Genomic DNA, 23,633 nt, shown 5'->3' with positions numbered 1-23,633 from the left:
ACTGGTGCAAGTGCCTTGCTAGTGAATGGCAAATTGTTTATAATTGCAATAAGATGATCAAAATGGGGCAAGAGCAATGACCAAATGAAATCTTTCAAGGTCCTATAAACATAATCCTAAGGATATAACACCTCTATTACGTAAAACCATATCATACAAATACACAAGTATGGTATGAATATCAATAAGACAAATAGAAAGTATTTATTTCAATGGGATGTGGAGGAACAAGTGTTTTGTCAAAAAAATAAAAAATGCAAAAGCTTTGAAATGAAAAAATCAAGGTTTATTATTTGAAATGAAGCATTTCAAAATTAAATAATTTTCTTTTTTCTTTTTTTTTTTTTTTCACAATAAAATTTATTCTGCCAAAATAACTCTTCCTGTTCTCTCTGATAATCAAAGCAAAAAATTCTTCCAGTCTGAGTTACAGGAGTGTAAAGGTGCATTCATTCCTGCGTGGAACTGGGAACGCACTGTAATAGAAGAAAAAGACATCTTTGTCCATTATAACTTTTCCCCATTTGTATCAATATAACAATTTAGGGAGGAGGGAACATATTTTCGGTATGTATAACAGTCAGACTGTTACAGCAACACAAAATCTGTGGGTAGAGCAAGGCTTTGATTCCTTTCTATGTAGGATTTTAATCATATATTCTGATGTCCTAATGGGACCTGTGGGAGATCAGATTTTTATAAGAGCAACCATTTTATCCCCAGATCCCTTAACTGGGAGTTTAATCACAAGAGCTGTGTTTCTTTCAGCTTAGAAATGAAGTGATGATTTATGTTTATAATTTGTGATGATTATAGTTAAGTTAGTAAATGATCGCAGTTACTGAAATAAATGGTTGTTGCTTGAATAAAAGGCCAACTAGTAGGCGAGATGGGTGCTTATAATTATTTGTGTGGTGTTTTTTATTAGTGTATTTGCAACTGCTAGTAGCCAGGGCTATTCTTATTGATAATACACAGTATCTATTATGCATAAAGTAATTATTTTTAAACTATTTGTAAATGGAAAGTTTAATCATAAAGGTGCAATGTCGTGCAGTGGAATTTTCCAGTAAGATATTTTTTTCCATTAAAAAACACTGATTCATCAAACTCAAAGTTTCAATGGAAGATTGCCAATTTTGATGCAGCTTTTGTAAGGAATGTTTTTGGTATTTATTGTATACTATGAGCAGAAAAAATGTCCCTTTAGGTCTTGCAGTATCCTACTGGGTAAGGAATTAACATTATTTGCGATATTATAAGGCTCAAATCTACATTTTGTCTATCAGACTGTTCTAGAAAAGCTTTAGTTTTACCCTGATACAGAACAAAATCAAAAAATAAATTTTGTTGTACATAATTCTAGTTTTCTAGATAGCATTAATAATAATTGAAAGAATTAACAATATGGAAAACTTTAGTGTACTTAGATTACGTGACCTGAAAAACAGCTTGCCAGTTTGCTTAAAAGAAAAAGTATTCCTTCCAGGATTCATCATGATTTCAAAATCTGTCTTTTCGGATATCTCTAGGTAACACTAGTATTTTTTAATGTGTCATAAGATATTTCCATGTTAAATACTTTTTTATTTCTTTTAGTGTATACAAGCTAGTTTTTAGGAAAATAAAACTTGAAATGTATTATTAAGTAGTTGATGCTGAGATTACAAAACCCTTGAGCATATAATAATTTGCTTCCCACTGTTACACAGTGGAACTGTATACTCTACTTTTCATTGTTAAAACTAAAATCCAGATTCATGCGTTACTCAAGTGAGTTAATACAGAGACACTTTTTAAATATGACTAGTCTTTTGCTTTCATGAACGAAGCAAAGTGTCAGCACCACTTCTCTGAAGCATCATGAAACTTAAAGTCACTATGGTGATAAGGATAATCAACTTGACCAAGATGTTAATCTTCTAACCTGATGAATTCTTTAGAAAACCATTAGTAAGCAGCTAAAAAGCTAGCTGGCTCAGCTTCCAAATAGATTAATGCTGTGTTGCTTTCACAAGCTGAGTTTAATATCTGGCACTGCTGTTTGCTTGGAATTTTAATAGAAGTTTCTTTTTCATTTTATGTAAAGTAATCCTCTTCTTCTTTAGTTTATCTTTAATATTAGTAGTAACAGTTTTCTACAGCTCTGTACTGTAGAAGTAGTACAGAGTACTTTTTTAGTTTTCTTCCACAAACTTTCCGTATCTACAGTTTTGTTCTAAAAGAAAGCTTTTTTTTTTTTTTCTTTCTTCTATTTTCTTGTCCAAGCACAAAGAGTAGTTATAAACCTTATAGCAATCTTTTATGCTATACATGACACTTTTTTACCCCCAGTGGATTGTGTTGTAGAGGCACTTAACCCAGTGTGATCCAACTGAAAACTCTACAGATGACACAGTCCTGTTGGACCAAAGGACTCTGGCTTGGGCTGCATCCTGCCCAATGGTCGTACAAGCATGCACTTCACACCGTGCCATGCATGTATACAGCTCCATTGGCACCCTGCTGTCCCTCAAAGGAAGCCTCTCTGGTTATATCCTCTTCCCTCCAGTTATAACCGGGGTCCCGTGTTCGTGGTGAGGAGATACACATGAGAGGAGTCACTGTCTAGTTTATGCTGATCAGCATAAGAGTAGCTGTCAAGAACCTGTCTGTTTCCCCAAGAGCCCTATGCATTATTTTGGTGAGGGGATTAATCTCATCTAAGTTCATCTGTCAAGAAGGTATCCATTCTGTCTAAGCAGGTCACCAGTGGACTACAGTTTGCAGTACATTTTTTTTTTGAAACTTAACCCCAAATCTTAGCACATTAGGCCACAGGTTCTCATCTGCACATAGAATGGGAGAAGTGTCACAGCAGACAACCTGACAGAAAAGGGTTATGTCCCCATGACACAAGCTACATGGTATTGAGTGCAGAGTCTTATGTCACCTTCTTGCCCTTGCTGGTGATGCCTCTTTTACACTGTAGCAACCAATGTGTCGAGTGGAGCTTATCACTAGATCGAACCTGTGTGTGGATACAGAATCATTGAGAAAGGTAGAAGATTTGGGTTATGATTTGTGGTCACAGTTGTAAAGATCCAGAGCATCTCTGATGTTGCTGTTGAATTGGAAAATATGCTGGAGGTCAGGAGGTGCAGGCCCCCCTGTTCTGGGGAAGTGGAGCCTTTGAGACTAGAGGTTCTCTGGAACCACAGAAGCACCTCCAGATGTCCAGTGCTCTAGATCTCAGCAATTTTGAGATGCAAGCCATTTATCTGAAGGATCGTAAGAGGAGCATATGAGAGCAGAGCAGGCATGGGAAGAAGGAAGTATAGTAGTAAGATCAAGGTTTGACTGTGGGACCTTCCTTTGAAGTAACATGGAAAATGCATTATGGAGGCAAGTGAGTAAAAGATTGTATTTCTAGTTTGAAGATACATATTGATTGGGACAAGGCTGTATTCTTATTACATGAAAATAATGAAATACATTTCTTTTGTTTAACTTCCTCAGCCATAGATTATTGATTGAATCATATTCCCTGCTGTCATTGTCACCACCATGTATGATTTCAGTAACCTTACAAAGCAGAATTTTTCCAGAAAAATCACAATTAGACTTACTTTGGGTAACTCGAGAGTAGTTTCAAGAAATCCCAGTCTTTATGTCATAATTTGTGCTCCAGCCTGAACCTCTCATTAAATTAATTTCTTGTTGTTCTATGCCTGCCCCTGCTAAACTGATGCTTCCAACCTTGTGCTGAATTAAGCAAGGTCTTATTCAGTGCACAGCTGTGGTATCCTAATATTTACTTAGGTGTACGTAAAGGAAAACTTTCAGAGTTCAATCAACTACTCCATTTATCTTTCCAAACTCCACCAAGCCTCTGCTTTCCATGTCTGTGCTGACGTGCTGTTGCTGTACATGGAAACTTTACTTACTTGATAAGGCTGCTTATCAAAGTGCTTTTCATAGGAATAAACAGAAAATCATTGATAACCTTATTATTAGCTCAAGGCTGTCATGCACCATAGATCCTAAAGTGTATGAATACAGTGCAAAAGCAGTATCTTTTGGAAAGGCATATTGCTGGCCTAGGAAAGTTTTTCACTCATTTATGGTGTCTAGAATCATGCACATATTTTACAATATATATTGTATTTGAGTTAAATTAATAACACATACTTTAAAAGGCATTTTGAGTTAAATAGTAGACAATTTTTTTATTGTTGTTTGAGATATGTACAAAATGAATCCATGTGAATACATTATTAGTTCAGAAACTAATTAAAAAAAAAAAAAAAGGATTTGGTTTGTGTTGACAAAAATGGATTTTGGGGGGAAATTCCAAATAAATAAAAACATTTATTTCAAGTATCTCATTTGTCAACAAATATATGATTTTGCTGAGGAGAAATTTACAGTTGTAGCATAGGGATTGCTTATTGACTTTAATAAATGTAAGAAAATAGTGGTAACATATGTTTTACAAACCTGGAATGCTTGAGACCATGAGTATTGGACCTAGCTCCAATATATACCTTTAAAAAAAAAAGAACTGTAAATCAAAATAATGGATAGTTCAAAGCAATGAGAGAACAGGATCAGATGTCCTCTCTGCATCAGGCAGAAAAGGACTGAAATGCTGGGTTCTCACAAGATTGGTCCTGTCTCCAGAGCTGCAAGCAGGGCTTCCACCATTTCATTGCCTGTATGTGTCCAAAAGAAGTCCAGATGATGTGAATCTGTAGAAAAAGCTCCAAATAGTTTACACAAACTTCATTCAGAAGAACAATATAAATAAAGCAGCTGTCCTTATCTACAGAGTTGTGGAGATGCACCAGTATTAGGGGGAAACTAAAAACGAGAAAGAGGCCAAAAGAGAATAAGGATCATTCACTCTCTTTAAAACTTTTGTTTTATTTCTCTCACAGAAACAGGTTATTTTATGAGATTTTTCATGCAACTTACACTTACGTGAGTTAAATCATATATTGCTAACCATAAAAAAGTTAATGTTCATTTATCAAAATAAAAAAGTAAACATTTTTAATACAGAAGATAGAGGTTTGTAGGACAAGCGTATTTCAATAGAGTGTTTCTATGGCAGTTTCTTGATTGAACAAGAAACTGAACAGGAACATGAAACTGAACTATGGGTAGTACAGTACATAATCTCATAATTAGTTCAGGATTCGTTGCATCTGAACTTTGAATTGTTTCCATCACAATTCTGAGTACGTTGTGTATAATACACAAACAGTAGGATTCACCTCATTTCATCTCACAGTTACATATCTATTCCCAGATTCAGCTTCTCTAGTTTTAGCCACCCAAAAGGTAGGTACCTAGTCTAATGTAAGAGCTGTGGGAATGGTCTTCTCACTCCAGCAGAAGCGATAGGGAGGTGCTGGCCATGAGCCCCGCTCTAAGGTCACTGTGCAGAGGTGCTTGTTTCTCTTGTCTCCAGAGTGAGACTGCCTGGCTCTTTTACATTGGATGACTGCTTTTTACACGGCTAACTTTTATCTAATTCCCATACAGAGAGTACACAATAAGTAAAAAATTACACAAAACACGCAAACAAAAAAACAAACAAAAAAACCCAACAGTATACGGATGAGATGAAGTTCTAAATCCTGGATCTACTCTCAACTTCCCTTGTGACTAGAGACATTAATTTGAGAGCAGACCACGGACCTGTTTTCCATTCCCTTTGCATTGCTTCTGTGATGAAAAAGAGCCAGGGGAAGAGGGGCCAGGGGTTTCTGCATTGCAGGAGTAGTCCCTGGCCAATGTATAGGTAATGTGCTATTTGTAGGCTCTTACAGTACAATTGCTCCTTCTGTAAGCCAGCATGCATACCTATGATACTATTTGTGCTTGATAAACAATAATATGTCCAGCTTCAGTAAGCGTGGAAATAACAAATACGCAGGCAAATGAGAGATGTATTTCATTCTTTTGCAGTGAAACACATCAAGATCTTTTGAATCTGATGCTGAAATCAGCCAATGCATAAATGTCAGATTATAAATTATTATTGTTCTGCTTTAGGTTTACCAGAGGAAAATGAATATTCAAGACTGTCAGCCAGCAGTACAGCAGGCTCATCGATTCAAAGACACAGAGAGAGCCACACTACTCAGGTAAAAATGTCATTAATGGTCTAATGGAACCAGTGAAAGAGAGTAATTTTTACTCCATAAGAGAGCAAAAATTTGTACTGCCTGCATGGTGAAAGCTTTCTTGATTCAAATCTATGTGTTGGGTGTTAAAAAATGCAGACTTCTCTTACAGGCTTGTACTGAGCTAAGGACAATGATTAATATACTCTTTTTTCTTTTTTTTTTCTTTTTTTCTTTTTTTCTTCTTTTTTTTTTTTTTTTCCATTGTGAAGATAACCATGCTGCACGCTTAAAATCAAAATATCAGCGTCAATTTAAGTAACAACAGGTGTGTGAAGCTTACACTTTGTGTATATTAAAATTTCTGTTTAGCTAGTGCCACTTAATAGTAACAACATAGATTTTTTTGATGTGCATAAGATGAACAAGAAGGAACAAATTTTTTCATAATACATTTTCTTAATTCTTTACTTTAGCATTTTATATGTAAAGAGAAACACTTTACTTTCTAAGTACCCAATTGAGGCGTTATTTTATTTCACTTAAATAACATTAGTGTATTTTCTTGTTGTCTTTATGTCTTCTTTTCCTAAAACAGTGTTTCTGACTCTTATTTATATATATATATATATGTGAGACTGTAAGAATTTTACCATAAAGCTAAATATTGTCCAAAAAGAAAATATTTTGGAGCTGAGAGGAGTTTCCTCAACAGAAAGCTCTCAGTAACCAATGCTACAGTTTCCAAAATACACTACCAGAAGGTAAGGGAAGTATTTTATCACACTTAAAAGATGGTTTGTTTTTTTTGTTTGTTTTTCTCTGTGGGAGACAGATGAGATTTCATTATGATAACCTGGCCATAACAAAATGAATGAATCCTTGTCCGTTGGCTCCAACAGGAAAGGGATTCTACCTTCAGCATCATATTAGGTGTTAACATAACTTTGAAAAACAATATGTTGCAACTGATCAAATATGGGAGCAAAGTAGTACAGAAGTCTTCACATTTTGTTTTTATGCCCCACTGTCCAAAGCACAGGCAAAACTGCGTCACTTAACTCTGAACTGAAGAATTGTGCCAGGGCAGTATTCAGCACTTTGCTGATCTCATCAAATGTATGACAGCCCTGCCAGAACTGCACTGGCACACACAGGCACATACCTTTCTTGTGCAAATGAACAAATCTTTGCCATCACTACACCCCTCTGACAGGCCTACTGCCATGTCACCATACTGGAAGGGGGTATGGGATTATAAGGACAACTGGAGATGGTATGGAGATGGAGATACATTTCTGATAAACGACCAAATCCTTAATGGGCATGAGAGTGGCCAAGGAGCACTCTCCAGTGAATGAAAATCCCAAATCTCAGACATTGCTGCAGTGATAAACCTTACACAATGACACACAGTCATTGTGGAGCACCTTACACCTCTGTTGCAAAAGGGCTTGCCTGGGATCAATGGGGCTCACATTTAAGTTACTACCTCAGTGCAGTACACGGAGAGTTAAATGAACTGGACCTGAAGAAGTAATTTTCCTCTTCTTATCTTTACAAGTGGAAACTGTATCCTTATGTGAAATTAGTCTGCACATTTAAATGCTTTATTCTAGAAGAAAGTCTTTAACCATTTGCAAACTTCTATATTTGATTCTTCCAACATTACTTGCCAAAAGCTTAACACAATTTCAGTTCAGTACTTTGAAATATCACTTTTCAGTAAATAGATGGTTGGCAAAATGTCTCACAAATCTTTAAAATATATTCCATGCCATGTACTCAGAATTACATGCAGGGACGATCCCTAAATGCAGCCTTAATAAGAACTGTGACAAGTTTAGAGAAGGAACATGCAGTTCAGTGATTTTTGATACAATTCTCTTAATGAATAAACATCTTCCAAAATGGCGTTGCAGAACGAAAAAGAAAAATCTTCCTCCCACAAAAAAAAAAAAAAAAAAAAAGAAAAAAGAAAAAAATCTGTGTTCACAGGGCTGAATATTCTTACTGTAAAAATAATTCTTCACTATTTCAAAAGCCTGCCATATATCTGAAAATGATTGGTTTTAATTACAGTTGACATTTCTTAGCAGGCTGTGGATGAGTCTTAACAGCATACAACCCTATTGTAAAACTCTTTTCCAGGCTTTGATACAATAACCTTATCACTTTAAAGTAATTCTTGTACAGACATATGAAATAGGACAGATTGTTTCACAGATCTTTGAAGGTACTGATTGACTAATTGCTTTAGAGAGAGAAACATAGACTGGGTCCTCGTGTTTCTTGGCTGACACTGTCATTTCAGCTAAAGGAAAATGGTTCATTAGCCTTCAGGGACTTCTAATATTTATGTATTTTTTAATATCTCCCTGCTAGTTCCTTCCTGAAGTGACAGGAGTTAATTTCATTTTTGTCACAGGATCTCAAGGCTCATATACAACCAACTAAAGTTTAGGTATTGTAGCTTGCAGTACCATCATATTGTCACATAAGGTGATAATTACCTGTGCCACTGCCTGAAACTTTCCACACACTGCAAACCAACACATTTCAGAAAGCAAATTCTTCAGTTCGGTATCTGTCAACATGCATCATAATGATCAATCTTAACAAATACTTCTGGAAGCAATTACTAGTATAAAATATCATGCAGATTTGAACTCAGCAACTTTACTGATCATCTCTAAAGTGAAATCTACTGAAAACAAAATAAGTTCAGTCTTGACCACAAATGATGATTTTCTAAGGCCATTATTCCTTAAAGGTCTACTTTAACAGGATGAAAAGACAACAATTGAAAAAAAAATATGTTAAAATATTACCAAAATATTTCTTATTTGAAACTTACACAATAAAATTATACTTCATTCTGTATCCAAAAATAAAAAAATAAATAAAGAAATAAAGAAAATAATTAAAAATAAAGAAAATAAAGTTTGATTTTTGTCTCATCAGAAAAAGTGTGAACAGCAAAGTATGATTTTTTTAGCTAATGCATTTTCCTTCATATTGTATTGTGGCTGTACAGTTGTAGATTTCCAAGTGATTATATCTATATATTGCAAGTAAGCACAACATAAAACATAAAGAACTTAACATCAGATATAAATCTGTAATATTGAAAACTGAACCTTGGATTTGGAGATCAAAGCTCTCAGAACCAGTTATCCAAAAGTTTCATGTATTTTATTTTGTTCAGATAATAGGCCTTTAAGAAACTATTTATTAGCAAAGAAACACACGTATTCTTCTCAGCAACGCAGGATGCTAGGCTCCATGTATTTTATGTTTTCTTTGTAAAACAAAACATTTTAGTCAAGAAAATCTTCAAATGTAAACTAGAATTATACAGCAAAACAACCCTGCAAGAAACAATATCCAGATCCACCCATACAGCAAAGCCTACTTTGCTCTTAGCATCTAAATCCAAATACATCAGCTGCAGGCAGTGCATCACACTCAGCTACTGCAGAAAGCCTTTTTTCAGCTCACCTGCTTGCTCCCTGAACATTAGAAAACTGGGAAACTGACATGTCCAAACTTGATTTAAAATAACTGATTTTAAATTACTGAAATGCTGGCTTTTGTCAAATTCTTCAGTGATTTGTTTAAACATTTTGGGACTTTACAATGTGCTTGGACCTGTAGTGTTGAATTCTTACCCCATAATTTTCTTCCATAGTCAAAGAAAGCACCAAAATGGGAGATATGCTGCTTCTGGTCATTTGTGCCATAATCTTGTCTAGGTAGAAGATTTTGTTATTCGTGTTTAGTCATACCCCAGGAAGTGATCCAAAGCATACTGGAGGCTCCACAAATGTTGAAATCAATTAGCAAGATCTAAAAACCAAAATCTCATCTAAACTAAAAAAAGCTTTAGAAAATATTGCCTCTGTGCTCTATTCCTTTTACAACAAAAAATTTTCAGTTCCCTAGCCAGTCCAATGGACTGTCTTCTTTGGACAGTATTTATTGCTTCATCTGTTCTCAATGGCTCCTGTGAGCGTGTATATTTGAAAGATGTGAGCATAAAGACTATTGAGATGTGTAAGTTCTTTGGCATATTAGAAACATCAGCAAGACAAAATAGAGACAACAAAAGCAGGAGTGTATCTTTGGCACCTTGCACAAAAGCTAAGCAGCCCTGTCTTCTTTTTCACAGATTTAGGACTGTATTTTTTATTTTTGATAAAAATATTTTAAAGTTGTTATTAACATTCGCTATGAAGTGGGATGTGGTGTGAGAAAGACACTGTGTAATGAAGAAAAGCAGACCAGCTAAAAGACTTCTTGTTTCTTATGTGGGCAGTAAGAAACAACATGGTCTGTCTGTAAAGGGATAAAATGGACAACCTGGAGATAAAGAACAGATGGGAATGAGGGGCAGATTAAAGACTGGAGTGTTAATAAGCTTGTGTGTGGGGTGGGAGCGGGAAGAAAAACAGGCACCAGTTAAGGGATGATTCAGAGAAGAAAGACTGGAAGAAGTATAAAGTATAAAGGAATAGGGGATTTAGAAAGAGGAAAGAAGAAGAGCCAGACAGAAAGAAAAAAAAAAAAAAAAAAAAAAAAAGAAAAGAAAGATGGAAAAAAAAGGAGAGAAAAAAACAATGTCAGATTACAGCATAGTGGGGAGAAAAGAGAGCAGCACTAAGGAGTTAAAAAAGTAGAAAGTGATAAGTGATGTTCCAGATGAGACATTCGTCTTCATACACATATCAGTGTGATATTTATATTCTGCAAAATACAAATAATTGCAATAATCCACCTTCACCTATAGGGTGGTTACTATGCAAGTTAGTTCACAGACACAGTGTCCACATGTATCAGAGGAAAAAGGTCGAAAATTTCTGATTAACAGATGCAAAGCCTCTCTGTGCAGTTTATTTTTTTCATGACTGAATGTTGGCTTATTTGAAATCAAATGAAGTCATATGCATTCAACATCCAATGGAAGTACTCCTAGAACAAGACTTAAATAATCAAGCAGCTTGCTATCCTAATAGTAGTGGTTACCTACTTCTGTGAAACATGTTTTGTCTGTCACGTGCTCAAAAGGTAAGAGATAAGATAAAAAATGATTTTTTTTTCACATATTGTTATATTAAAAAATCTGCAGTCTTATCTCTTCTGTTTTGTTTAAACCCTGTAGAGCTGGTTGGCAGATTGCAGTAATATAGGAGCCAACACCTGACAATGAAAAATTGGAAATGTCTTTTCATATTCATGAAGAATGTATTTATTGTTTCATTATAGCTTAAGCCATAGCTCTTATTTCATGAAATCTCATTGCTTTCAGCAGTCTCTTCCTTCAGAAAGAGCTGCATATTCATTATAGTTTCAAGGGCTGCCTTTGTTCCTACTTGATTTAATATTTGTTGCCAATCACTTCTTTTGTTGACTGTTCAGAAGTTAAAAAAAGAATACTCAAGAATGTGATGTGTTGCTACCCCCCAGCCTATTGTCACGTTTCTAAACACTGGGCTCTAGCATTCGTTATTAATGTCTATCGGGTTTGGCTATTAGCTGGAAGTAATCTTTGAACATTTTGAAGAAAAATGTAGCAATCAACCAAGTCTGGTATAATAATAAAATCACCAATGCCGTTGTAAACACATAACATCCAAGAGAGGACACAGAGTGTTTCATATTTGTCATCAATCTGAATCAGTACTTCCCCCTATATTGTGTTTTGTTTTATTGTTTTGACAGTAATATCAAAGAATTCTTCTTTTAATGTCACATCCAGACAAAAATCAGGACTTATAACACAGTGCAGCTTTATTTTTAGAAGACTTAGAGCCAAAAATGTGTACCTTATATATTAAATACTGTGAGGTAATGTGTACTATAAATTCATCAGTAGGTACACATATCTAGTATTGCTGTGTTAATGGTGTTTGGTGGGCAGATGCTCCCCTCCTTAGCAAGTATGTCCTAATTCTGACTTCTAGCACTACACTGTGAACTCCAAAAGGGAAGGTGCAGATTCTCTCCCTTTGAACCAGTAGATGCCCTGCCCTACACATTTGAGGCCCCTTTTCCGTCTTTCCACTTCCTGCTATGACTGTTGAGGAGAAGGAAACAAAACCTCCCAAGCATCCCTTTGCCCTCGCTAAGCTCAGGTAATTGGCTAAGTTATATAGTTATTCTCCTTGGGCTGCCACAATGGCAAGTGGGTCACCATAAAAGGCCACTTTAAATTTCTGTTCAATGGGAGGGTGGTCCCGTAGCCCATGGACAGTACCTGCAGAGCATGACTTCACTTCGGAGTTCACGGTTTTAAGTGCCTGGTATGAGAGAGAATAAATCGATCCCTGTGCCTGTCACTCTCTTGCATTCATGTACTGCCATATCCATGTGGATCAGCTGGGATTTGGATGGCTAACAGCCCATAAATTAAGTGGTGTTTGCCTCTAATGTTGTTTGACCATAAGCGTAGCCTTCTACACAAGGGTGATAGATACATTAGAAAATAGGAATTGATGATGGTTTTTGTAATTGCCTCAAAAGCATAGTGGCAAACATAGCTTCTAATTGATGAGGGAGATTTTTGAGAATTTCACAGAAAAATGATTAGCAAAGTAACTGATATTTCATCAAGTAAAAAAAAACACTGATATTTCATCATCACTCTTAATACCACAGAGTACTAGTGTTAAGTAGCAGCATGCTTTCTGTTTTTTGATGTTTGTTTGTGTTTCTGTTTATGTTTGTGTGTGTGTGTTTTGTTTGTTTGTTTGTTTAGTTTATGTACAAAGTGGTGTCAGTATTGTTGGGTCAGCTGTTCTGAGACATCTACAATGGATGATTTGTTTTCAGAACTCATCTTGAGAAAAGCACAGTTGCTATCCTGAACATAATCTTTTTTCTGACACATCAGATGTGAATTATGAGGATGCTCCTGAAATTTTTAAGGAGCAGTTTGTAGTCAGTATGCCTGGAGAGAGAAATACTGCCTCAGAGGAAAAAAAAAAAATAAACAAACAATATATCAATATATTTCAGTATTAAGGTGAAGGTTTAGTCACTCTGGTAAGGTGTCATTTTGTAGCTGACAACAGAAATGTAGAGTATAGATAAACTCAGCCAAACCAAACAATAATAAATAAATAATAAAAACCCACAAGATCCAAATAAATAAATAAAATGTAGCCCTGTTTTGAATGTGTGGACTTGTCCAACTGTATTCCCAGCTCAAGTAATCAGAGAGCCTGAAACGTGTTCTGTCATACATTATTGAACATTCCCTACCTTCCTCCAATATTTTTTTTTGCCAGATTATGTGTTAGAGCTATGCTCAGGATTTTTATAGTGACTTTATTTTGCAAAGATATAATATTATTGTTTGATTGCTGAAAGACCTCGTGGAAGATGAGGAGCCTAATTAATCTATAATGTTGTGGTCCCAGGCATGTCTCTGCTTCACTGAGGGAAAGGTGAAAAAGAACTGAAGATCAACCATTGCTTTTGCAACTACATTTTGTTCCTGGGGAAGCCAACAAACAAATAAACAAAAACAAAACAACAACAACAACAAATAAGAAAACCCATCAAGAGTATCTAAGAGCCTGAGAGAAAATCAGACAATTTGTACCAGAAATAGAGTTGTGGTCAGATTAAAAATATGAAATCTGAGTCACACCAAAGATGTGTGTAGCCCAGGATCCTCTTGAGCAAAACAAGACACTGCTGCCTCAGGAAACAGGGATTTCAGGGTGCCTCTTTCAGAGAGACTCAATGTACATCCTCCCAGTTTCCAGCAGCCTGTGAGGAAGAGACTTCTGGAGGCAGAGTTCATTTTAAAAATAGCAATACTTGGTGGACTTTTCTTCCATGAACTTTTGTGGAAAATCCTTTCAGAAAGCCAAGCCAACCCACAGCAAACAATAGAATTGATTTTCTGGGGAGATGAAGTTTGACACTTCTTCAAATGCCATGTGATAGCAGAGGGATGGAATGAAAGATGCCTGTACCCAAGTGATCTCTGCCCCCAAAATATCCTGCTTCCAGCATCATGACACGCTTGGAAGAAAATTAAATCTGTCTCCAAAAACCAAGATAGCTGAAAAATTCTTGTCAGGAAGGAAAAGATTTCTTCCTGATTTCTGTGCTGATTTGTTTTATTTTAAATACAAACTGTTAGTTTTAAGATTACCCACAGATTTTAAGTATCAACAAGGTTCTAACTTCCTTTGGTATGTCATTTATATATCACTTGATCTGGAGCTAGTTTTTTCCTTTGATGTAAGAAGTACATTAATCAAATGAGACATTTTCTTGTTCAGAACAAAGCAAATGCAATATATATCAGTTATAGATCTCATGTTTAACTGCTTAAACTGGCATAACTTCTTCAGACCAATTCCAAATTTGTACCAGACAGTACTGATCTGCTTTGCCCTTTTGTCCTTTCCAATAAATCCATTTGCCATCCATTTGGAGAGTATTATTTTTGGAGACTGTAAGGTTACTATTTCCAATACAAAGGAAAATTATCAGCAATTTGAGAGAACAATTAACTAAAATCACTTTACGGTTGCATATTATATATCAAGTTATTATGTCCAGTGGGTATGCATTTACAAAAAAAATGCATGTCCCAGCATTCACAAGACACTTGGATGAATCAGCTTGGATCCCAGTGGTACATTTGTATTTGAAGGTTTTTAATTGGAATTTAGAAGCATGTAAACTCATTTATCACAGCCGTTCTCTAATCCCTGCTGGGGTCTTATGTGGCCAATGCAGGTTTCCCAATCAAATACAGATTTACATATTGATTTGATTTATGTTGAGTGCTTGCCTAGGTTTCTTAACGCACTCTTGTTTAACTGTGTTTTCCCCTCGTATCTTCAAATTAATATTTTATTGTTAAATAACATGTAGGCTGACAAGATTTTTTTATCTTGATTCAAGAGTTGGTGGAAATGCAATCCCTTCCTGATCTGTGACTTTTTGTAACAGAGAAATAAAAACAAAACATATCTGTTTTGGTACCGAAAAGGTTGGGATTTTTGAGGTGTTGCGGTGTATTTGTCCTGTAGGTAGGAAAAAAAGATGTGACTTATATGTTTGGAAGCAGTCAGTGTAGGGGCTTCTAAGATAAAAAAGGAAAAAATAAAAAGATGAAACCATTAAAATGAGTTAGGAACATTTTGCATGAGAGAGATGCATGCCTGTCACAGGTTGAATCAAAATGTGCTGCTCTCCATAATAATTACACAGAGCAAGAATTATTTCCAGAATTACTGAATGAAATAGTGTCTTGTGAAATGAGAGGTGAGAACATCCTGATCACTTCTGTCTTTAAAACTGATGATCCGCAGGAGACCCACTGGGACTTGCAAACTACTTTTAAGGGTTATAACAGAGATAACTGTGAGTCACCTATTGATTGCAAGCTCAAATTTGATCTGCTTACATTTTTAGACAGTCTGCAAACTGGAAAAAAATTAAAATGTGGAATTTATTAAGGTAGTTACATTTCTAAGTTAACTATGATAATTTATCATCAACATTTTACCTTTATGGCATGATTTACTATAGATCCTGAACTGATGTTAGAAAGGTAAAATCACTGCCCTTATATACTCACTCTCCCCATGGATTTCATGATGGGACTTCAACTTTACTAACAGTTTAAAACACTAATGGAAGAGAAACATAATAAAACTGCAATAATTAATTGTGAGAATCTACTGACAGTTACTTTAAAGCACCAGCATTGAAAAATCTATTAAAGAACATAATTAGTAATATGTCTCTGAAGGGAAAATATGGACTAGCTATCTCCTGCATACGTCTCAGGAGTACAGGTTTATATGCTATACTTGTCTTTAAACTGTATTGTGATTAAAAATCTGTTTTCTTTTTTACTTCGATGTCTATATTCGGAAATTTTACTAAAGCTTACAGAAGCAACTAAAAACTGAACTATAGTAAAGCACACGGAGCTATGCTATTTTGTGCATATTTATTTGTAAGTTTTAACATCCAATAATGTAATTAAATGCTTCTTTTCATTGTCTAGTGAATTTCTGATAGAAAAATCACTGCAGTTGCAAGTGACCAAAAAAAATGACTCGAGTGCAATACACATATTTTTGAAAAAATAAACTGTACATTTTGCCATGGAAAGAGCAAAATTAAGAGAAATATTATTTTATAAAAAAAAGAACATGCTAGTGCAAATTAATAAATCTCTGACAGACACATTAAGTCCTTTTGCCCTAGCTTAATGAGTAAGACTGTGTAGTATTTGCCACACATAGGATATAAATTCTTTGTTACTTCTTACTCTTATGGAACATCCTCTGTAAAGTTATACAATTTGATCTTTTAATGCAGAATGAATTTCCAGAGTTTCTACAGCCAAATCCGTAAATAATTCTGAAGTTAATTTTAAATGGGCCTGTTAATCTTTTTATCTGGCACACCTTTTTGTCACAAATTATTTAAAAATGTGAAACTTCCAACTTTTCATAATTAAAATGCTCTATTTTTTAACCCACCAAAGAACTAAGTCTAATTAAAGTAATTTACGGACTTATAGCTACTCGTCTTCATTCTAAGACAAAGTTTAAAGCCGCTACATCTGCTTTAGACCCTTATAAAGGAAGTTAGGCAGAATTTACAAGCTCAAGTCCAGGAAGACAATTCAGGAACTCATTCTCCAATGAATGAGTTAAAGTCCATATTACTTGGTAGGCACAATCATGCTCTAAAATTTTCACAGTTGCAGCATACACCCAAAGTGATCTGTCTCTAAGTTCCTATTTGTTGTGCTCTGAAACCACAAGGGGTTCACTCTGAAGGATTTGCTTTAGCACACTTAACACATATGGATGGCACACCTTAGCACATTGCACAGGAACCAAAGTCCTTTTCCTAGTGCTCAGAGTCCAGGTCTTGTAGTTGCAGTGTCCTAAGGTCACCCACAGGATGTGGGAACTCAGTTTCTTCCTTAACCTGAAATAAGTCAAATCTACATCTTCTGATTTCCAGATGTACTATAACTGCTAGATCACGGTGAAAAGTCCCTCCATGTTTGTTCTAACTAAGTCATTGGTGCTTCACCACAAATCAAAAGCCATAGTGCCAGGAGGAGAGCACTTTCTTCCACAGTGCAGATTTGGGCTGTGAGGTGGGAGGAATGCTCCTGGGCTCTCTTCCCTGGGCTGCTCATCAGAAATTGATTTTGTTCATCCTGCTATATTCACAGTTGAAAAGATGGACCTTGTTTAACTGCTTCTCTCTACTGCAATCCACTGAGTTGGCAACTCTGCATGCTCTTCTCTTGTGCATCACTGTCTTTGACTCTTTTGCTTTTATTGTCTGCTCAGGTAGGACTCTGGATACCAAACACAGGGTAGGTGTTTTCACCAGATGACCAGGCTATTAAATGCTAGCTATTCAAATGATATATGTTTTTGTGGGTCTAGCCTAAATGGTGTGTTGCCCATGTCTGATTGACCATTGACTTTAATTAGGAAAATCCTGGTCTACAGTTAGTACCATCTCTATCCCTTGATGGTTGAAGTTGTTTGTTCAGTGTTCATTGAAAAGATTAACACTCTTAAATTACTTACTTCCTACACACCTTATTCACCTTTCACAAAGTATCTGTTCAGGGTAGAGAATAATAATGAAGAAACATAGCTTGCTGATTTACATTGTGCTTCATGTAAAATAATTCAGTAAATCTTTTTTTCTATAATGAATATGTATAATAAACCTTTAACTTGTCACAGGTCTAGTCATGAATGGAAAAGAGAAAAGATATCATCTTGTTCAATAAATCTAACTAAATTAATTGATTCATTTAAAATTCTGTCATTTCTTGTGCATTTCCTCACATTTCATTGCCACTGCATTTCCATTGCACATTCTTCATCCAGATTGAAATACAAACTTTTTCCAGCCTATTTCCCAAATCAATTTCATAATGAACTAAGATTTGAGATATTTTTTCCAGCTGTGTTTAGAAAATATAATAAAGATGTACACTTATTTGTAGACTGAACTAAGATTTGTCCACTATACACTGGAAAATGAGCTGTATAGAGAAACTGCTGGCACATTAAGTTACAGCTTGCATAAGTAGGGTCAGGAAAGTAAAGTGCCTATAATCTATAAATAGGAGGCATTTGACAATTGCCTTGCCCAGGCAAATTGTACTTGCTTTTTACCCTGCACCTGGGTGCTTTTATGGTTCTTGGAATAGTAGTGGAGCTGTCTCTATTCATATACTTTATAAATCTTTCAGAACTGAAAATTCCTCTGTAGTTCATTAGAGTTATGCTATCAGGCTTTAGTCACCTGAATGCAGTTTCAAATGATCAGTTTTAAGTATATATCTACCAATGTTTAAGTACATCTTTGTTTAATTATTTCTGAAACTCCTTCATATGAAACTATTGCGATGACAGTCTAACACAGTTTTCTTTTTGTATGTTCTAGCACATCTCTGAAAGTCATACCTAATACAGGCTCATTAAATGCCTAATGTTTAGATGCAAATAAGGTGTCTAAATTGGGAAGACTGAATTACAATCTACCTGTTTTCTGAACTGGGTTATGCCCACAATCTAAACCCACAAAAATCTATACAAATCAGTGACAGTAAGCTATGGTGCTTCTCAAACCATACACCTGTTTCTCAGGATAAAAATACCTTACCTCTCTTTCTTGATAAATTGTTTCCAATTTAAAAAGTTTCTTTTGTCTTCTAAACTTTCCTACTCACACTGAAAAGTAATATGTTTTGTTACACAGGAAGTCTCTGAAACCTATCTAACAATATCTGTGGAATGTTTTGTTTACCTTTGATTTGCTGGGATGCATTGGTGCATTTTGTATAAACATAAAAACAAAAAATGGTTTTGATTTCATAGTTGTGTATAGTGGTCTGGGATGACATCTAAATATACTTTAATGGAGTCTTTCAAACACTTTCCACTTTTCTTCTTTTTTCTTTTTTTTTCTTAAAACCTGAAATTTATAACAGTACTAGAAATTATAACGTCTTGTATTAATATAGAGTTTAATTCATTTCTTTTTGAAATATCAGCCAGACAGAAATTATGCAGATTCCTAAAAGACCTTCAGGCATATCTGTGTAAGGGCTTCTTCCATCTCTGGTGACACATGTGAAAGGTCTAACTTGCACAGGATGTATTTGAAGCAGCATTGTGAAACCTGTGTAAGCCTCTGTACCCAGGTACCTGCTATTCCACTACAGAATAACAGGAGCCACAGGCAAGCACAACCTCCTACCCCAGGAACCTCGTTGCCCATCGGGGACAGAGATGCCCCTCATGTCACTCAGCCCTCCTTGCAGCTGGAACCAACTACATGTGTAGATTCTCTTGAGCATTTAAAGGCACCACACATCACTTCCTTTATTGTGGTGACTGAAATGCAGCCATCTCTCATTATGATCAGGAGTATAAGTGAAGCCTTGCCAGGAATAGCCATACTTTTCAATTGTTGTGGTTGTGTGAAGAAAGCTATGCACATTTTAGTCACGTACAGGTGCCTCTCCTAGATGTCCGTGTGGGATTCTTAAGAAGAAAGGCAACAGGATAAGGGCTGTGGGCCATTAGCTGTTTTGATGGGTTTGGTTCATATTCCCTAGATTCTCCTTCTGCTACAGAATATCCTCCAGCAAATAGTTCTCAGTACCTAGTCTAGGTACTGCTATACTGAATCTTAAGGGACAGTGCAATAGACTCCATAGCTTACTGAACTTGTGCTGATGTGAGGGCTTCACACTGACTTGTACAAAATAAATAATCATTGGAACAGAAAAGTTAAATGGAAGAGAACAGTTTTCTTTTAGGTGTATTATGAATTTAATTCATAACTGCTTGGCTACTTCACTGTGAGTTTATGAATATTTTCAGGCAGACTGAAACTATATTTCAAATCAATAATGTATTCTCTGAAGGAAGACAAATGCCAGACCCCAATTCTAAGGATAATACACATCTGTAACAGGAACTTTATTAATTCCAAACAGCAAAACGGGTTATACTTTCTTGGTTGTGGTTATTCAGGTATTTACTTTTAGGGGAAAACCCTTGCTGCTCCTGCACCTGCTATTTTCGCAGTGTAAGAATATTTTCTGAAAATAATTGTATTGTTTGACAACAATTTTAAGACCATGTTGTTAGAAATACAGACTACTCATCACAGTAGTTTGTTTTGTGTGTTTCTAAGGCCTGTGTTCATGTAGTCTTTGCTGACACAAGGGTGTTTTTTCCATTTAGTTTTTGGCATCTAGTTCATACTTCAGTTTTGTGACTTCCAGACATTAGACTGAAGGAAGGCAATTCTACTTCATTAATCTTCTTTATTTTTTGTGTAAACGGTGATAATGGAGGGGGTGGGGACAGCATGTTAAGCACAAAGTTTTAAACCCTTCTGGAGGAGAACACTGCTTCAGATTATTAACAGAGTTGTTTGATCTCTTTTCATTCAGTTGTAGCATAAATGATAGTAGCTTTCCATCAGCAAAAGTGTAGAACTTGACTGCTTATACTCATGCCTCTTTTTATTTCTTTAATTGTAACTGTCAAAATGGGAGCACTCACAATCCAACATAGCTAAGCCAGGGCACACTGTAGCAGTCTCAAGATTTTGGTTCATCATCCTACTAGTATGTGTGAATAAGCTTATCTTGCTCCATGGGGTCCTTCTGCAAATAATAGATGTAGTCTGTGGAGTGGAAGGTGGTTCACACCTAGAATGGGGCCTGGCAATATAAAATACCTCTCATGAGTTCAAGGCAAGGTTATTTTGAGGAAAGTCATGATTGTTTATACCGCATTATACATGTCACTGAGCTATTTACAGAGGATGATAAGAAAATGGGACCTGAATCTGCTCTGATTGCAGTTTTACGTCAATGACAGAAGCGGCACAGGATCCTGTGTGGAGGATCATTCAACAGGGACATTGCAGTTTTACACTGCCAAGAAAATTAACTTTATCTACACTTATTATTTCCTTCTCACTAACAGGTTATTCATCAGCTTAGACTTTCAGAGAATGAGAGTGTGGCTCTGCAAGAGCTTCTGGACTGGAGGAGAAAGCTGTGCGAAGAGAGAGAAGACTGGCCGCAAATCTTGCACAACACCGAGCAAAGAATCACAGCCCCACCTCCACCCCCTTGTAAAAAACCAACGCTGCTGAAGAAGGTGGAGGATACCTCCTGCAACAGATTGTCTTCAGGAATATGGGACACCACCATGTGATTTGGCTGTGTGTGTTTGCAGACAGTTAGGAGTGAAACCATCTAATGACTTCAATCTGCACAATCAGCAAGTTTCCTTCCCTCCACAGAGCGTGCAGGGATTTTTTACAAGCACTCATTCAAGAGCACAGGATAGAGGAGCTATTTAGATCTGTCATGTGTGTGTGTACATGTGTGTGTTTGTCTTTTTGGTATATATACACACACATATACATATATGTGTGCATCTGTGGGTATATATATGTATGTGTGTGTGTATATATATATGGAGACAAACTGCACTATAAGTACTTTAAAAGTAAAAGCCAGTCACTTAGAGCTCTCCTGTGGACAATGAAGAAACTATGTCAAGCAAATGATGACAGGGAGAAGTGACTGACAGGCATTTTAGGGAGATCAGGAAGTCTGTGTGCACACTGTACAGCTGTTTTATATAGTATAAAAATATGATGTTTCTTGTTCCCTAATGAATGGTTTTATTATATTACATGTATACATATATATATTTCTTTGTAGATGTCTGTGTTCTATTGGAGTTGCAAACCTGAAGTTTATTTACATGTTTATTACCGGTGTTTTATAACTTTATGCAATTGGTGCTGTTGTTCTTTCTTCAAAATACAGGTAATAAATTCAATACTCACATTTTTCTTTCAGAGTTTATCTTTAACAACATCCCAGACTGTTTCAACACTGTGGTGTTTGTTCAGAACTGGCAAAGTCCTTTCTGAAGTCCAGTCCCGAAATTCTTGCAAAGCCCCTATTTACAAGTGTTGTCTAAGGGTTTTCACACTCAAGTATTAGAGAGCATGAATTTCTTTCTGTGGACTTGTGTTTCTGAATGGGTGAACTGTGAATTCTGTAGTTACATCTCAAATCCTATTTCATTCTGGGTTGTGTAAAATAATGAGGCACTCATTTAAATTATAAGTATGGTTTGAAATTCACACCTGATTATGCATAAGGTCAGGTGTCAGTGGAAAGCTACATAATGGTAATGAGGTATGGAAATAGGGCTGTGATTTACTTTTAAAAGCCAAAAGGCTTCATGGAGATGGGTATATCAAAAGATTGTGTCCTTATAGTGGTACAGTGATGCATTTATACCTCAAATTTCATGCAATGAAATGGTTTCAGAAATTGAAGCATCCTACTTGGAGAACATGAGTTCTGAGCAGGAATGTTAATTTATGAAAAACATGCTGCTGGAAACTTGTTAGCTACTGCTCAGCAGTCTTTGAAATACTGCTTTGCCACTAAAAGGAGTAATTTATATACATACACGCGTATTTTGTCAGAGCCCACTTAAATTCTTGGAGTATGTAGAACCCATGTGAAACACTCTTCTTGGCTGTTTGCCCCATTCCTATTTGGATTCAGGAAAAAGTGCTTGTAATTTTGCAAGTGGATGTAAAACTAATATTTTAAAATGTAAGTGAGGTTTATGGAAGTGATCTCACCCTTGGTTAGAAGTTGTTGGGAAGGGATAACAACGTGCAAAAAGCAATCCTGTTCTTGTTTGTTTGTTTTTTACAGGGGAAGCAGCAAAACTCAAATTATTCCCATGAGAAATGTAGGCAAAATTAAACACCTTCTCTTGGTGGAGATTAAAACAGACATTTTGAGTGAACAAGGAAGGGAGACAACAGGTTAACTCTTAAATTAATGATGTGCTGATTGGTCTCTGATACTTAGGGGTAAATATCACTTAGCACATAATTTTACCTTTTTACCACTCTGTTGGCAGAAGTCCTCTCTGTAAGGTTACCCACTAAGAGAGGATGGAGAAGCAGGGATTCTGCCTTCAGCTGATGTCAATGGCCAGATCAAAGGGCCACTGTGAGGTGATGTAGGAAACTGCTCTCACCTGCTGAACATTATGTCAGGATGGGGCTTAGCCTGGAAGAGTTCTGGTTTTGCCTTTTTTCTCAGGTAACGAGGGACATGCAGAAATCCCTGTGTAAAAGCAGAATGAGAAGGCTTGCATTGGATGCAAGTAAGCTAATTAACCTGACACTACTACTTATGGCTTCCAGGATGCAAGTTGCTATCTCTGTGTAGCCCAACATTGCCGTATGTAGCCAAAACAGCATCATCTACCCACCTAGCTCGGATATCCCGACCTCAGTGTGCTAGGAGAAGCAGATGTGCCCGCAGGCTTATTGCTCCTCAGACAGGTCTGGCAAATAGCCCTCTCATAAGCTCTACTACCACACTGCTGACTCTAATGTCCCCACTGGATGGCTTGGTGA

General features: G+C 36.2%; 1 protein-coding gene across 1 annotated transcript in view; it reads left to right on the top strand.

The window, feature by feature from the left end:
* MYO16 (myosin XVI) overlaps window positions 1-21,950 on the top strand; it is a 283,087-nt gene extending 261,137 nt beyond the window's left edge. The window contains exons 33-34 of the mRNA XM_084292547.1: window positions 6,043-6,134; window positions 21,149-21,950. Coding sequence (XP_084148673.1) covers window positions 6,043-6,134; window positions 21,149-21,382 — 326 coding nt within the window. The 3' untranslated portion in view covers window positions 21,383-21,950. The remainder of the gene's footprint in view (window positions 1-6,042; window positions 6,135-21,148) is intronic.
* The last annotated feature ends 1,683 nt before the right edge of the window (window positions 21,951-23,633 follow it).

The sequence above is a fragment of the Netta rufina genome, assembly GCF_964035555.1.
Source record: "Netta rufina genome assembly, chromosome: 1".
NCBI classification, from domain to species: Eukaryota; Metazoa; Chordata; class Aves; order Anseriformes; family Anatidae; genus Netta; species Netta rufina.
The sequence above is the reverse complement of the archived record's forward strand: the minus strand, read 5'-3'. Positions and strand labels throughout refer to the sequence as shown.